This window comes from Leguminivora glycinivorella, chromosome 4, assembly GCF_023078275.1.
Source record: "Leguminivora glycinivorella isolate SPB_JAAS2020 chromosome 4, LegGlyc_1.1, whole genome shotgun sequence".
Lineage (NCBI taxonomy): Eukaryota > Metazoa > Arthropoda > Insecta > Lepidoptera > Tortricidae > Leguminivora > Leguminivora glycinivorella.
Window position 1 is genome coordinate 17,637,514 of NC_062974.1, and position 13,386 is coordinate 17,650,899.

Consider the following 13,386-nt stretch of genomic DNA (forward strand, 5'->3'; position numbering starts at 1 on the left):
CAAGGAGGCTAGGCGAAATTCTTAGTTTCTCGTTTTTTCAGAAGGCGAAGGTGGCGAGGAGGTCGAGGAGAGCAAGTGGCAGGACCGGATAGACTTTCGCTTCGACCAGATAATATCGTTCGCGTCCACCGCCATCGAGGACAAGCGGCGGCGGTCGGACGAGGCGTACAACACGTCGCCCGACTCCGGCATCGGGCACGGCGACACGCGGCCGGGCGCGCCGACCCGAGCGGCGCCGCCGGGGCCCGCGCCGGCGCCGGCGGCGGACGCGCGCGCCGCCTCGCCGTCGCAGGCGCAGGCGCAGGCGCAAGCGCAGGCGCACCACTTCAAGAAGCGCTTCTTCCGGCGCGAGCGCTGGGACGCGTGGTCGGGCGCGCCGCCGCCCGCCGCCGTGGACTGGGAGCGGCCGGCGATGTGACGCCCGCGCACCTAGCGCTGCCCGGAGTGCCGCTTCCTCCACCCCTGCGTCTAGTGATTCCTCCGACACCGGACACGAGACACGAGACACGCCCCGCGACGCGGCGGACCTATGTAACATAGTGCTCCGCGAGTCGCCCGAGGTCGCTCGCTCTCGTACCGACCCCGACGGTTTTTTTTTGTTATTTTTTCGAATATATTATAATGTAATTATGTATATTATTGAGTTTATATTATGTTTAAGAATTGTAATTATAATAATTATAAGATTTATAAGTTCACGCGGCCGTTCCGTTCGAGCGCTTCGTAGGTCGACGGCACCTCGACGGATCGTATTTCATGTGTTCATTTAGGTCCTAGATTCTGAAATACGCGGTTCGCTAGTGATGCGGCGATCGTTTTTTTCGCCGGTCATTCGATGAATGTTTGTTGTTTTATGAGTTTTATTTTTTGACGTTACGGATAGCTCAGTCTGAATAATGTTGATCATTTCTGTGGAGAATCTTAAGAAATAGTGTGTATCGATAGCGAGTTGTACATATTATGGACGTAGATTATTGTAAGTGATGTATGTGAAGGATCATTGTGTAGTCTCGTTTGATGCATGTAGTACTGACAACTGACTGGCGCCAAATACTGACTGAAACTGCAGCTGTTGCCTTAGCCGCATTCGTAAATCTATTTATTACACAGAGACGACTTTCTTTTTTTATTTTAAATATTTTAATATACAAAAGAAAGAAGCAATAAATTACGCGAATTAGGTTTCTGTATTATCTCGGTAGGGGTCGACTAGAAAATTAGTTATATGTCAGCGCAATTTAAAATAAAAACTAGCTTACTCGTATTAGCTTTTAAATAGAATAATGAAGTACTCTTTCACCAAAATGTTTCTTAGCACTAGCCTGGGTGTCCTGACATAATAACTGTGATTTTTATATACGAAACTGAATCAAATTGATCTAAACATGAGCTGTTATAGACCGGCGGCAAGAGCTTTTTCTTTTTGTGTGTATGTATACAGTGTTTTAACAACTGAACTATTAGCATTATAGGGTGCTGTTTTATTTATTTTTTCTTACTTATTAGGATTATTACGTATGTCTAAATTGTATAGTGCCAAATGATCATGTCGACTTTTAGAAAATATTTAATTTTTTATAAGATAAAATGTACATTTTAAATTGATTTTGTTGATTTTGCATGGAAACGCACAATTTTATTAGGTTTGGTTTTTTTAAACGCGGTTTTTTAAATTGTGACTACATTGTTTTATCACTGCTTAAAAATTATGAACAAGATCAGATATACAGATGTGTCATAACAAACACAATGTGTCCTCAGTTCCTAAGATAATATAACACGTTTTAGACACGCAGCGACCACAGGCTATGCACGCGTGGCGTGAAGATTTTGCATGATCAAGGAACTGCCATTTTATACCCTCAAGGGAAATGAGACTACAGGAGTAATGATCTACGAGTAGATTTGTAGACCGCGAAAATGACTTATCAATTAGACGAAATGTTCCGAAACCCATATTGTTCAATAGGTAAGGGAATCCCAGAAGTAAGCGAAAAAACCTAAGTGTTCATGTCTTCATTAGTTCATTATGTTTGTAGTTTATACATTTTAGTGTAAATCGATATTATACCATTTTAATGTTCATTATGAGTTAAAGGATAGAATTGGAATGTGTTATATTTAACTGAAATGTATGTAAAAAGAAAGCTACTCACTGCCATCATCGGGTATTAGGAAACTAGTTAATTATTTAGGTAAATTATAATTTTTTGCCTTGTACTTATTTCTGGGACAACCCGAAAAATAGATCAGCTAGCAAATTTATATTAGTGTAGGTGTACAATTATACAACTATTTTCATAAATAAATAGAAGATATAAGCGATTTGTTGTTGCAGGTTGTTATAAATGATAGACAGTCGGCGAATGCTAGACAATATCGCACGCATTACTTATAAAACATACCTGTTCCCAAACAATTCACACTGCTTTCACTTAATTGTATCTCTTTGCTGATATTAAAAAAATAAACTAGTAAAACTCACATCATTGACCATCTTAACCTTGTCACCCTTTAAGAACTTAATAACAATAAAAGTACATAATATACGTGATAAGTGTGTTAAAAAATGTTTATGAACAGGTCGTGTCAACACTGCGTTTTCGGCTGTGAGTCGTGCACCGAACACACCGGACCCATGCGGCGGCCGACGTTCGGTGGACGCTCTCACTTTAAGCGCTAGGCCATGAATCAAACCAAACGGACAGACACAAGTAATTTCGCCCACTTGGACTAATCCGCCTTCTAGAATTAAGATCTTCCAGTATGGAAATACTGGAAGATGTGTCTTTCAAGCGAAATATTTTGTAAATCTAATATTTTGATAGAATTCTGCGACTTCTGCGAGATGTAACAATGGCATAGATTTTACGTTACAACATTCTTGGGACATTTGTTGTAGGTATGACATGTTATACTTAGGTATGACTTGTGTAGCATATTTATTTCGAAATTAAGAAGTTGTTTTATTACTTGATTTCGATTGGAATGTGCACTTTTATTGATCTATTGTTACAGATAAAAATAGCCACAACATTGTTGTGTAGTTTTATGGGTAATCATAGTAACGTGTACATTGGTAATAATCAGAGACCATGAACGATATTGGGCTTAGTGAATGAGATTTTCAAGATTTAATGTTTGTAATACAGAAACGGCTCTTATGATATTGCATGCTATAAATGCAGCTGAACCACATTTAGCGATAATATGTTTTCTAGCGTCGTTTTTTGTATTTTGAGCATTGGACTGCACTGGTTTGATTGTGCCTGAAAAAACTCATTAATGCCGCTCCAAACCTCAAAATTATGTATTTGATGAATACTTTATAAGCTTAAGATCGATTCGGAAAGTGTGTTGTAAGTTAGTGTTATGTCAACATGTGTTGACCAATTATACTCTCAGAGAGTGATAACATTATTCAGGATTGGCTAAGTTTTATTTTTTGATGGGGAAATGAGCTATTGTGTGAGGTTATAGTGTCTAAAATAGTACAAATGAGAAGACTTATTGTGGTAAGGCTCGGACTATTCAACATTGCAAATGCTAGGTTTGAGATGTATCCCTGTGTACTAGTTTTATTTTGTACTAAAAGTTAAAATAAATTAATAATTATACTCATTGTGTTTTTCATTGCATTCATGCTCGCATTATTTTAAGATCCAACAAGCTATTTAACTTTAACCTTCAATCTGAATACTAAAGTTGAAATTGTACTGGCGCTTAGGTAGTGAAAATATTTGCCTAAACAAAGGCGTTGGTTGTTACAAAAACAGTAAAAACAAATAGGATAAATTGCCAGTAGCAGTGGCCCATATCCCAAAGCTAAAAGTTACAAGTTACCAGCAGAAGTCTCTTCAACTTATATTGGACAGCACCTACCATTTGTAACTTGTAGCTTTGAGAAATTGGCCACTGGTCACCTGTACAAAAAATGAACTGAACTCACTGTAAAGGTAATCTGAATTAATTTTAGAATAACGTGGCCAGTTACTGACAGGTGGCCAAAAAATGAACTCTGTTTATAGGAGAAGAGATTTCATTTTTAGAATAGCGTGGCCACTAACTGGCAAATTACTATAAGGCTTATTTCGCTTAGCAAAATTCAACCCCGAGTTCTAAAGTCGTTGGTCTCTCACACTATAACGACTTGATTGTCAATTTGATAGTTCCGCCTGGAAAGCCTTTACAGTACTGTTTAGTTTGAATCGTGTTCGACGTAGCCGACCGTCTATTATGAAATTTATGAACCTATTTCATAAACAAAGCATGACAACACTGGTGTTCTCACGTCACTGTCAATTAGGTGTCAATTTAATTTCATAGGACGATCAACTCTAGTATAAAAATAAACGAAAATTGATTAAAATATGTAAAACATAGTCTGAATGCTTGTTATGAATTACAATAGTATTAGAACTTCTAAAATAAAATGCAAATAGTATTAGAAGTGTAACTTTTTAGCTGAGAGTGGTGTTCTACTGCTAGTCCTAATGAAATGCAACGTTCGTGAGCTCGCTCACTTGAGCGACCAGCCTTGTGTTATTGAGGGGAGATTAAACTACAAAAAGATCTCCAATGGGGGCTACCGCAATCAAGCAGGTAAAAATTATATTTATTTTACTGAAAATAGAGGTTAAACAAAGATCCATTGCTAAAGTCAACCATCTGTGTTGAAAAGGTATTTTGAAAGACTAACAACTTGCAATATGGTTTTGCAAGCACAATCTCTAATTAACTTTATCTTGATGAGATCGAAAACCAGTTATATTTATTTGTATCTTCAGAATAAGATCACATAAATTATTTTAAAATATATTCTTTTAGTAGTCAAAGATATTCTTTGTTTTAGTAATTACTGTAATTAGGCTAATTAATCAACCTTTCAGTGTTCAAGGAGAGGTGGTTCCGGCTCATCAACAACTACTTGTTCTACTTCAAGATAAGTGAGATGGGCAAGTTTGATACAAAGAATCCAGCCGGTGTCTTTGTTATGGAAAACTCATCTATCCAGATGGAGCATGGACCTAATATATCATTTTCATTTTCTATATCTTTTATGTAAGTTGAATATAATTTGCGATTATGTCATTGCCATACTAGTAACGTTGAAAGAATATAATTTCTGTATTTTGTTTTTTAAATAATGCATATATCCTGTTTCTTTGTATTTAAATTTCTGACAACATTTATGTTATTATTTCGTTTTAGACAGGCAGCTGATGCTGGTACGTCTAAATCATAGTTCACTTTGCATGATTTCACTTCTTAGATAGTTTGTCTAGTCTATTTTTAAATTGATTAACATTGGTAGAGTTCACAACTTCAGAGGGTAATTTGTTCCAAGCTTGCACTAATCTCTTAGTAATGAAGTTTTTGCCGATATTTTATATTTAGGATCTTTTTTTGGTTTGTCACTTATAAGACTTCCAGACTTGTACTTTCTAAACATCATACTTTTTGTCTGATCTATTAAAGAAGTCATTGATAGAATTATAACATTATAGATATCATCTATTCATATACAAGTAGAAAGATGCAATTAGCTCTGCTTCCAATCCAATTTCTTGGCAATGAAGTTTTGATATCCGAACAGCTGGAAGATATTGAACATTTGCCAGACACTCCACATTAAGTGAATGATTAGGTTGAATCATCTGTAATGCATGTATCTTATTGCCCTTATTGGTCTAATGATATAGTGCAATTTGGAGACAAAAAGGATGTACTGGACCAGGGGCCCGTTTCTCGAAAGGTACAAGCCTTGTACTACAAGTGCGCGAACTGTCAAATCGAATGGGTTGTCATGGAAACACACTTGTAATACAAGGCTTGTACCTTTCGAGAAACGGGCCCCTGGGGCCCATTTCTCAAAACTGAAAGTTACAAGCGGAAGTCTCTTTCCAATTTGTGATATTAGACATTGACTACCGCTTGTAAATTGCAAATTGTAGCTTAGAGAAATGGGCCCTCCGGGGTCAGTAAAATACAAAGTTAGAAGATGAATGTGCCTCTTTCTTTTTGGAAGGATTTAAATGTTTTAGGCCACTAAATATTCATAGAAAAGGTTGAACAGAGTTTGAATAAAAAATTTTTTTGCTCATTGAGATTGCTGAAAGTAAATGCTGAAAAAGAAATAAGAATTTTCTATAACTTTTCTGAACATACTGGTTTTAGCGACAAGTAATAAAATTCTTAGAACAAATTAATTTATCCTCATAGAAAATTAATTTAATTTGTGTTTTTTAGTAGACACACTACTATTTTAACCATAAACTGAAATAAATGTCATATTGTACAAAAAAAAAGTGACCAAGGCCTCCAACCCCGGACTGATGCCTAGGCCATTCGGACACTGTGTCCGAATGGCCAAGTGGTTTAGGCATCCGTCGCGATAACAGAGGACGCTGGTTCGAATCCAGCTATGAACACTTGGAGGCCTTGGTCACTTTTTCTTTGTATATGACATTTATTTCAGTTTAAAGTAACAAAATCTTTTAAAAAAGTTGTGTCCCATTTGAATTTGCAGAGACGAGCCAGAGAAGCGCCACGTGTTCGCAGCGCGGGCCGAGGACAACGTCGTGCAGTGGGTCATCAAGCTGCGCGAGTGCTCCTACGAGTACCTGCGCGAGCGCCTGCACACGCTGCAGTCCAAGATATACTCCATTACTGGCAAGGTTAGAATATATTTTACTTTTTAACTTTATGACTATACCTAGATATTTTTCTGACACGAACGAAGTGACACTAGTGACTTCCTTCCGACATTTAGTTCATCGATAACTTACACTATAATAATGCCATTAATTATTGCCGTGGCACTGAATCTTAGTAGTTTCATGTGCTCTGCCTACCCCGTTTAGGGAATATAGGCTTGAATTCATGTGTATATAACATTAATGTTTTATACAAATGTCACATGTTTGAAAATAAATGGGCAATAATAATAAAACGAACCATATTTCAATAATTTACATAATTTCTTACATGATTATTCATGATTTTAGAGATTATTATTAGGTGTAATTAATAACCTTATGTAAGACTAGTTATCAATAAAAGGATTGTCCATGTTTTAAAAAAAAAATACAAAATACAAAATCATTTATTCAGCAAATAGGCCACGGGGGCACTTTTACATGTCAACATTACAGAGTATTCATTAAAGTTAAACAAATGAAATTAATAGAAATATTAACAATTAAAAATATTAATCATAAGCAAAGTAGCTATACACTGATATAGAATTAGAGATGTATAAAGTCTCTAAATGTCATATTATTACTAACTATAATCAATACATAAAGAAAGAGCAAACAGATAGAAAGATAAAAGAAATCTATAATACTTCAACAGTTGTAAAATACTGAATGTTACAAGTAAAATATTATACTATTAAACTTATACTATTAAACTTATACTATTACTAGTAAAATATTATTATTATTTTATTTCGTCAAGAACTAACAACTTGACGTTCCTGACAGAAAAATATCTAGGTATATTGAAGACATATTTGCGAGCTTCTCTTAACACACTGCCAGGACAGGAACCCTCCTGGTGGGCGCTCATGAACTTTGCTCAGATGCCAGACAATCAACTAGTCAGCTGATCACTATAGGTACAATGGTACATGTTAAAAGGTATAGATAACAATCGGTTCCTGCAGTAGTGTGCCATTTTTGTCTGGCACTGAATGTGTTATGTAATTAGTAATTAGACTAATTAGCTAGTCATTTAGGTAAATTTGCCCTGTTCCATACAACACATACTCCTGTTAACCCATGGCAACGTTTAATTACGTTCTCCATAATGGCCCTAGACTGTGTAAAAATACAAGTCTGACTCATAAAAGGGTCCTAAATTTTAAAAACGATTTCAACATGGTGAGCGTTCTTCTGAGACTTCTCTACGCGGTCTCCGCTAAATCCGATCTTCTGAAATCGGACCAATCTAATCCTAATTAAACAATAGAGCAAAAAAGGAGTCATTCATCTCGGCTAACGTGTTGCAACGCTACAAATTATCCTTTCTAAAGGCTGATAAGGTAATTGTTACAAGGCCATTAAAATTATCTCATGGTGTGTCATTTCCTGTAGTTTTGACATTTCCTCGAGTTTCACTAGTTATTTAAAGAACTTGTTTATTGCAAAAGACAAAGATTAAAAAAGAATTTCAAAATCAAATCAATAACTGTAAAATAATGAAAAGTGTGAAATACTTTTCACAATATATCGTTCATTTGTGAGCAGGTTCAATAGTTAGAATTTTTATGTCGTTTCACTGTTTGAAAAATGTTCATAATAGTGTATTTTAGTATTTAATACAAAATACTTATTTATATGATATAGCTCATAGGTTCTATTTCTATGTTATATGGCTCTTAAAAAGTTTGTGAGTTTGCTGTGATTTTAAAGTAAGTATTTTTTTATATTTTATTGCGATCGTATCGCCAGATCTACACCTTACAGACCCACTAATGTTACGATGATTAGATCATCTGTTAGTACCTATTATGGGTCTCCAGCTATGGAATTTACTTTGAGTTTATCAGATCATGGTATTCAAATATGTTTTAGGACCCTCTACTACTAGTGCCGCGCAACGAGGGCGCGTGCCTGTGGGCGCCGGCCGTGCCGTTCTCCACGGCGCCCGCCTGCACCGTCAATACCAGCTCCTTCAGCTGCCATCTCCACACCGCCGGCGCCTTCACGCTCGAGCGGAGCAAATCCGACGCGAACACACATAGACACTTACGCACCACCAATGCGACTTTTTATACCGACGAACCTAGTGACGGACACAAAAGTGATACGAAAGTTTTCTCTCTCGAAAGAAGTAAAACGTCCTCGTTGTTCAAAAGCCAGATCGAGTCCCTCGAGGGGTCGATATTCGATAACGGGAAGTCGATCGCGAGCTGCGCGCCGAGTCCGCCGGCGCGGAACCGGCTGTGCCCGGCGGGGACAGGGCCCGCCCGGCGCGGGGCGGGCGCCGACGTGCGCGCGCTGGCCGACAGCGGCCGCCTGCTGGGCGCCGCCGCCGCCGGCATCCTCGGCGACGCGCCCGTGCCGCCGCGCCGCAAGGTCTCTCCCAAGCCCGCTCATCTCAACAGCGACACTGGCCGGTCGCAAGATACCGAAGATCTTATTCAATTTTAGTCTATTTATAATGCTAACGTACCACGTCCCCCACCTAGTTAAAATACGGCACGCAGGCATGTCGATGTAGAGATTGTAGATAGGGTTTGTATGCTAAGAAATTGTATTTGCCAGATTTGTGATATTTGTAAAATAGAAGATTGTATTATATATCTAATAGAAAGAGCTTGTTGGTATTCGTGTATATAGTTATACTTTGTATTTTTATATAAAATTGGTATCGTATTTTTATATAACTATTTTAATAAATATGGCCTATAATTTTACATGTATTAACGAAGAACTTGTTGGGAATGTTAAGTCCGGAAAGGTCAGTAGAAATGTTCAGTATTCTAGTCAATATTCAGAACACATTTGTGTATAACGTGCTGCCTGCTCCATTAAATCGACACTAATTAATTTTAGAAAGTATAAATACGAGGCATTTATCGAACACTTGTTACTCATACAAGTTGTATGTCAATTTTATTGTTATTATTTTGGTTCTACCTCTTTGTTATAACAACTTATCTTTGTCCTTCATTAGGATGTTAGGTTCACGCTTAGCACATTTGCTTGTATATGTAACACTACTCAATCACAGTTTATTTTTAGTTTTAGTTTGTATTGACTATTCAGTGCTCCTTAACTTATTCTAATGTAACAATGCCTGTAGGTATTTTTTAGTAAATTACCACAAAAGGTGATGATACCTTTATTAAAATAATTCCACGAGGAATATTATTAAACTGTAAAATTTCCTTCATTTCATCATCAAAAATATAACATGTTACATTTTTCCTTGTATGTATATTTAATATTACGCGCTCGAATCGTACCGGCGAAGGAAAACATACACTGCGCTAACCGAACCGAGGATAAGTACCTACCTTATCTAGCAACCATGTCTAATTATGGTTTGAATTTAACGAATGTAATATAATATCCGTGAAGACGATACGTGACCGATTTTCATACAAAATATCAATTACTGCTTATATTATGGCAATTGTTAAAAATACCAGCGTTTTTGTGTTTTTAAATAAGTCATTAATCATTGTGACGCGTTATGAGGAAACTGACTTTATTGGATAAAATTACCGTATCTCGATTGATCGAGGTTAAAAGATTGCTTATTTTGGTAGAAACTAATTTAATATTAATTAACATACAACGAAAAATGTATCTTGACCTACTGACATGGTGGGATCAGTAAAATGTTATAAGCTGTCATTATTAAGTCCGAATACATTTTCGATAATAGGTAGTGTACAATGAACCAATCTGAATCCTAGGCCACTGTAGAACCCTTTCACAGTAAAAGCCAAACTGACTTCTATAGCAAATATAGCACGGTGTCAATACGACATGACTCTAGAGTGGTCTAGGATTCTAATTGGTTGACTGTACCTACATCTAATTAAATTCTTAAATTACATCTAATTGTAATAAAATGTACCTCCTATACTTTTTAAGTGTTTTTACCTTTGTAACTAAATAAGAATATATATTTATGAAATATAAAGTTTGCTTTTTAGTCGTATTTTTATGTCAATCTAATCCACATTTCAGTTTTAAACTAATATTCATTTATACAATCATCTGACACACTTATGAAATAATATTGTGTCAGATATTTTTGCTGCCTTGCCTTCTTTTTGTGCGATGTTAATAGCCGGTGATTGTACAAATTCGGTAGTTTTATTTAGCTAACCGTAATTATTGTGGCAATGATGTTAGAAGTCCTTTCTGTTATGACAGGACTGAGGTTGGAATGAAATTAAAGGTACGGAGGAATCCTATAGGAAGAAAATTATAAGACATCCAGTTAAGTGTAACATATATATTTTTATTTTTTTTGTAAATTATTACAAGCACATCTCTGAATAGCAAGTCTAATGTAAACTCACTAGCGTCACAGTTAATATAACTGCGGCACTTTTAAGGCTCGTTTAGACGGCGCGCGAAATCACATGCGATTTTAATTACATTGCGCACTTTTGAGGTTAAAAATAATTCAACACACCAAATACATTGCGAATGAAACTCGCATGCGTGTTCTCGCATCGTGTAAATGGGCCATTGTCGAGGCACAGTTCTAGCATACTTACTATAGCTACTTACATAATTACATATAACAATTAATGCACGTATTATATCACTTACAAGGTTGTAAAATTACTTCTAGCACTGATACATAAATATGGTTAACAGCGTTCAAAAATATGGACTAGTAGGCATTTAGTTAAGTAGGTACCTACTTGAAATGTTTATACAAAAATAACGTCATCACAATTTGTATTTCTATAACCATAAAGTTATAAATTCTAGTAAAGTTGTAGCTACCATTAAGCCAATCTAATGAGACTCTGTAACAGTCAGTGTAGGTAAATGTGATAAAAGCTCTGTTCAGTTACCAATGTAGCTAATACCTTCTTTGCCAGTAAATACCATCAAGTGGAGTAATAAGGATTTTAAAAAAAGGTGACATTTTGACAATAGCAAATACTTATTACAAAGGAAAGGTGCTAGATTCAAATAGGTATATAAAGTAGGTGCAGCGTTTTTCATTCATTGTAATTTGGGACTATTTAATTCCTTTCCTTTAATCCCTTGTCGTTTTAGTCCCCTTTTACTCCATTTGATGATACCTTTACCTCTAGCTTATACTAAATACATAGAATTTATAGAATATACCGGTTAATTGCGCTAACCATGCGTTTTCCTTCTAAGGAAGGTCAATTACAAACAAATCAATCTTACATAAAATGAGAATTCTAAAACATCTTACAATTATTTTGTTAAGATTACAACTGATAGCCTAAGGCACTTGAATGTTCATAATATGATTTCCACTTATCGTTTTAACCTTCGACCCGCTCATATATATAATCCGTCGTCACCGAGCGGACAAAACACCCTGTAAGTACCTGAGGCGACTATAATAATACAACGGTATAAAATACTTGTGTGCAACTAGGAACTCTAGTGCATCCTGCTTCTCGCGGGCATGGCACTGCTGGTACCAGCCGCGGTAATAGCTGCCGATCGACGTTGTAACTTTAATGCTCTTTCGCTCTTGTACATGATAATGCAAGAGTGAAAGAAATGGCATTATGTGCGCAGTCGTCCGTTGGTACCGCGGCAACTATAGGCGAAGCTCGTGAGTTACAGCTAGCTGTCAGCGGGGACAGTGGGGCTGGGGGCCGGTGCTAGTTGCCGCCATAGTCGCGCAGCTCGCGGTTGCCCAGTGGCAGCGTGGGTCTGAAGTTGTGGAGCAACTCCATAGCCTCTTCTCCGCACGAGGCCTCGCCGCACCGCAACTTACGCATCAGAGCCAACTGAAACGAAACACGTCCTCATTAACCATTCCGTCAAACACGAAAAGAAAAAAGTACGTATTGGTAGGTTAGTTATTGGAAAAAAGATGTGTCAGTGAACTTTGGACCCAGTAAAAGCGTATGCTAAATGATCCTAAACGTTACATAAATCTTATCAGTTATCGCTTTACTTTAGGCTTATTTTTGACATTGAGCTGAGTCTATTGTCAAAACAAATGCTCCGCGGAAGAGACGTCACATGTGATAAGAGACTTTGACACGCTTATCTTACTGATTTCGAAAGTAAAGAATGTAGGCCGTGAGCAGGTAAACAAATGCACGCGGACCGGTAGGCGCCGCAAGCGGCTCGAATGCTGGCTGAATTTCCCCGAGCAACTGGTTTCGTTAAACACTACTGGTTAATGAGAGTTGATTTTCGAACTGGAACATTTTATATAATCTAATAAAATACTCGTAGGTTTGCTATGACAAGTGTTCTTTTATTCACACACTATATATAAGAGCTTGCTGGTAGTAGTTCAGATTTTATTTTGCCCTTGTAAGCTTTACCTACTGTAATTTTAATAAATTAGATAAAGGTTCTGTCACTTCTTGCTCAGCAATTAATTGAGTAGATACTGATACAATTAAATATCTAATGTTTCCTACTTAAAGTAAGTGAACCAGTTCTTGAATTATATTTATTAGTTACCTTCATAGGAAATCTATATCTAGGTATTTGTGTGTAGGTAATGGTAAAGCTATTATGCAGATATACTTAAGTACTTATCTACCTACTTAAATATATTATACTGAACGACACATAACTAAGTCCATGCTCAATTATGTATAATGACTGTACGTGATCTCGATAGCTCAAAACTACCTGTTTCTGTCATAGATATAATTCTAAAATTATATGTTTAAAG

At 36.8% G+C, this 13,386-nt stretch overlaps 3 protein-coding genes across 3 annotated transcripts in view; 2 read left to right on the plus strand and 1 right to left on the minus strand.

The window, feature by feature from the left end:
• The window catches only part of LOC125225307 (histone-lysine N-methyltransferase, H3 lysine-79 specific), a 52,151-nt gene extending 49,382 nt beyond the window's left edge, over window positions 1–2,769 (plus strand). Inside the window, 1 exon segment of the mRNA XM_048128954.1 lies at window positions 45–2,769. Coding sequence (XP_047984911.1) covers window positions 45–418 — 374 coding nt within the window. The 3' untranslated portion in view covers window positions 419–2,769.
• Window positions 2,770–4,331: 1,562 nt separating this feature from the next.
• LOC125225313 lies at window positions 4,332–11,761 on the plus strand. Its single transcript, XM_048128960.1, has 4 exons — window positions 4,332–4,602; window positions 4,890–5,061; window positions 6,530–6,677; window positions 8,580–11,761. Exons 1-4 carry the CDS (start codon window positions 4,494–4,496, stop codon window positions 9,156–9,158), a joined length of 1,008 nt encoding a protein of 335 aa, XP_047984917.1. The 5' UTR covers window positions 4,332–4,493; the 3' UTR covers window positions 9,159–11,761.
• The window catches only part of LOC125225315 (carbonic anhydrase 1), a 39,661-nt gene continuing 37,240 nt past the window's right edge, over window positions 10,966–13,386 (minus strand). The window contains exon 5 of the mRNA XM_048128963.1: window positions 10,966–12,478. Within this exon, the coding sequence (XP_047984920.1) occupies window positions 12,350–12,478 (129 nt within the window). The 3' untranslated portion in view covers window positions 10,966–12,349. The remainder of the gene's footprint in view (window positions 12,479–13,386) is intronic.

Bases quoted from the DNA above. Each gene is read 5' to 3' on its own strand.
- LOC125225313 (XM_048128960.1), top strand. From the start codon at position 4,494: ATGAAATGCAACGTTCGTGAGCTCGCTCACTTGAGCGACCAGCCTTGT. The intron at 5,062-6,529 runs GTAAGTTGAATA...TTGAATTTGCAG, and splicing joins TCATTTTCTATATCTTTTAT to AGACGAGCCAGAGAAGCGCC. The intron at 6,678-8,579 runs GTTAGAATATAT...AATATGTTTTAG, and splicing joins TATACTCCATTACTGGCAAG to GACCCTCTACTACTAGTGCC.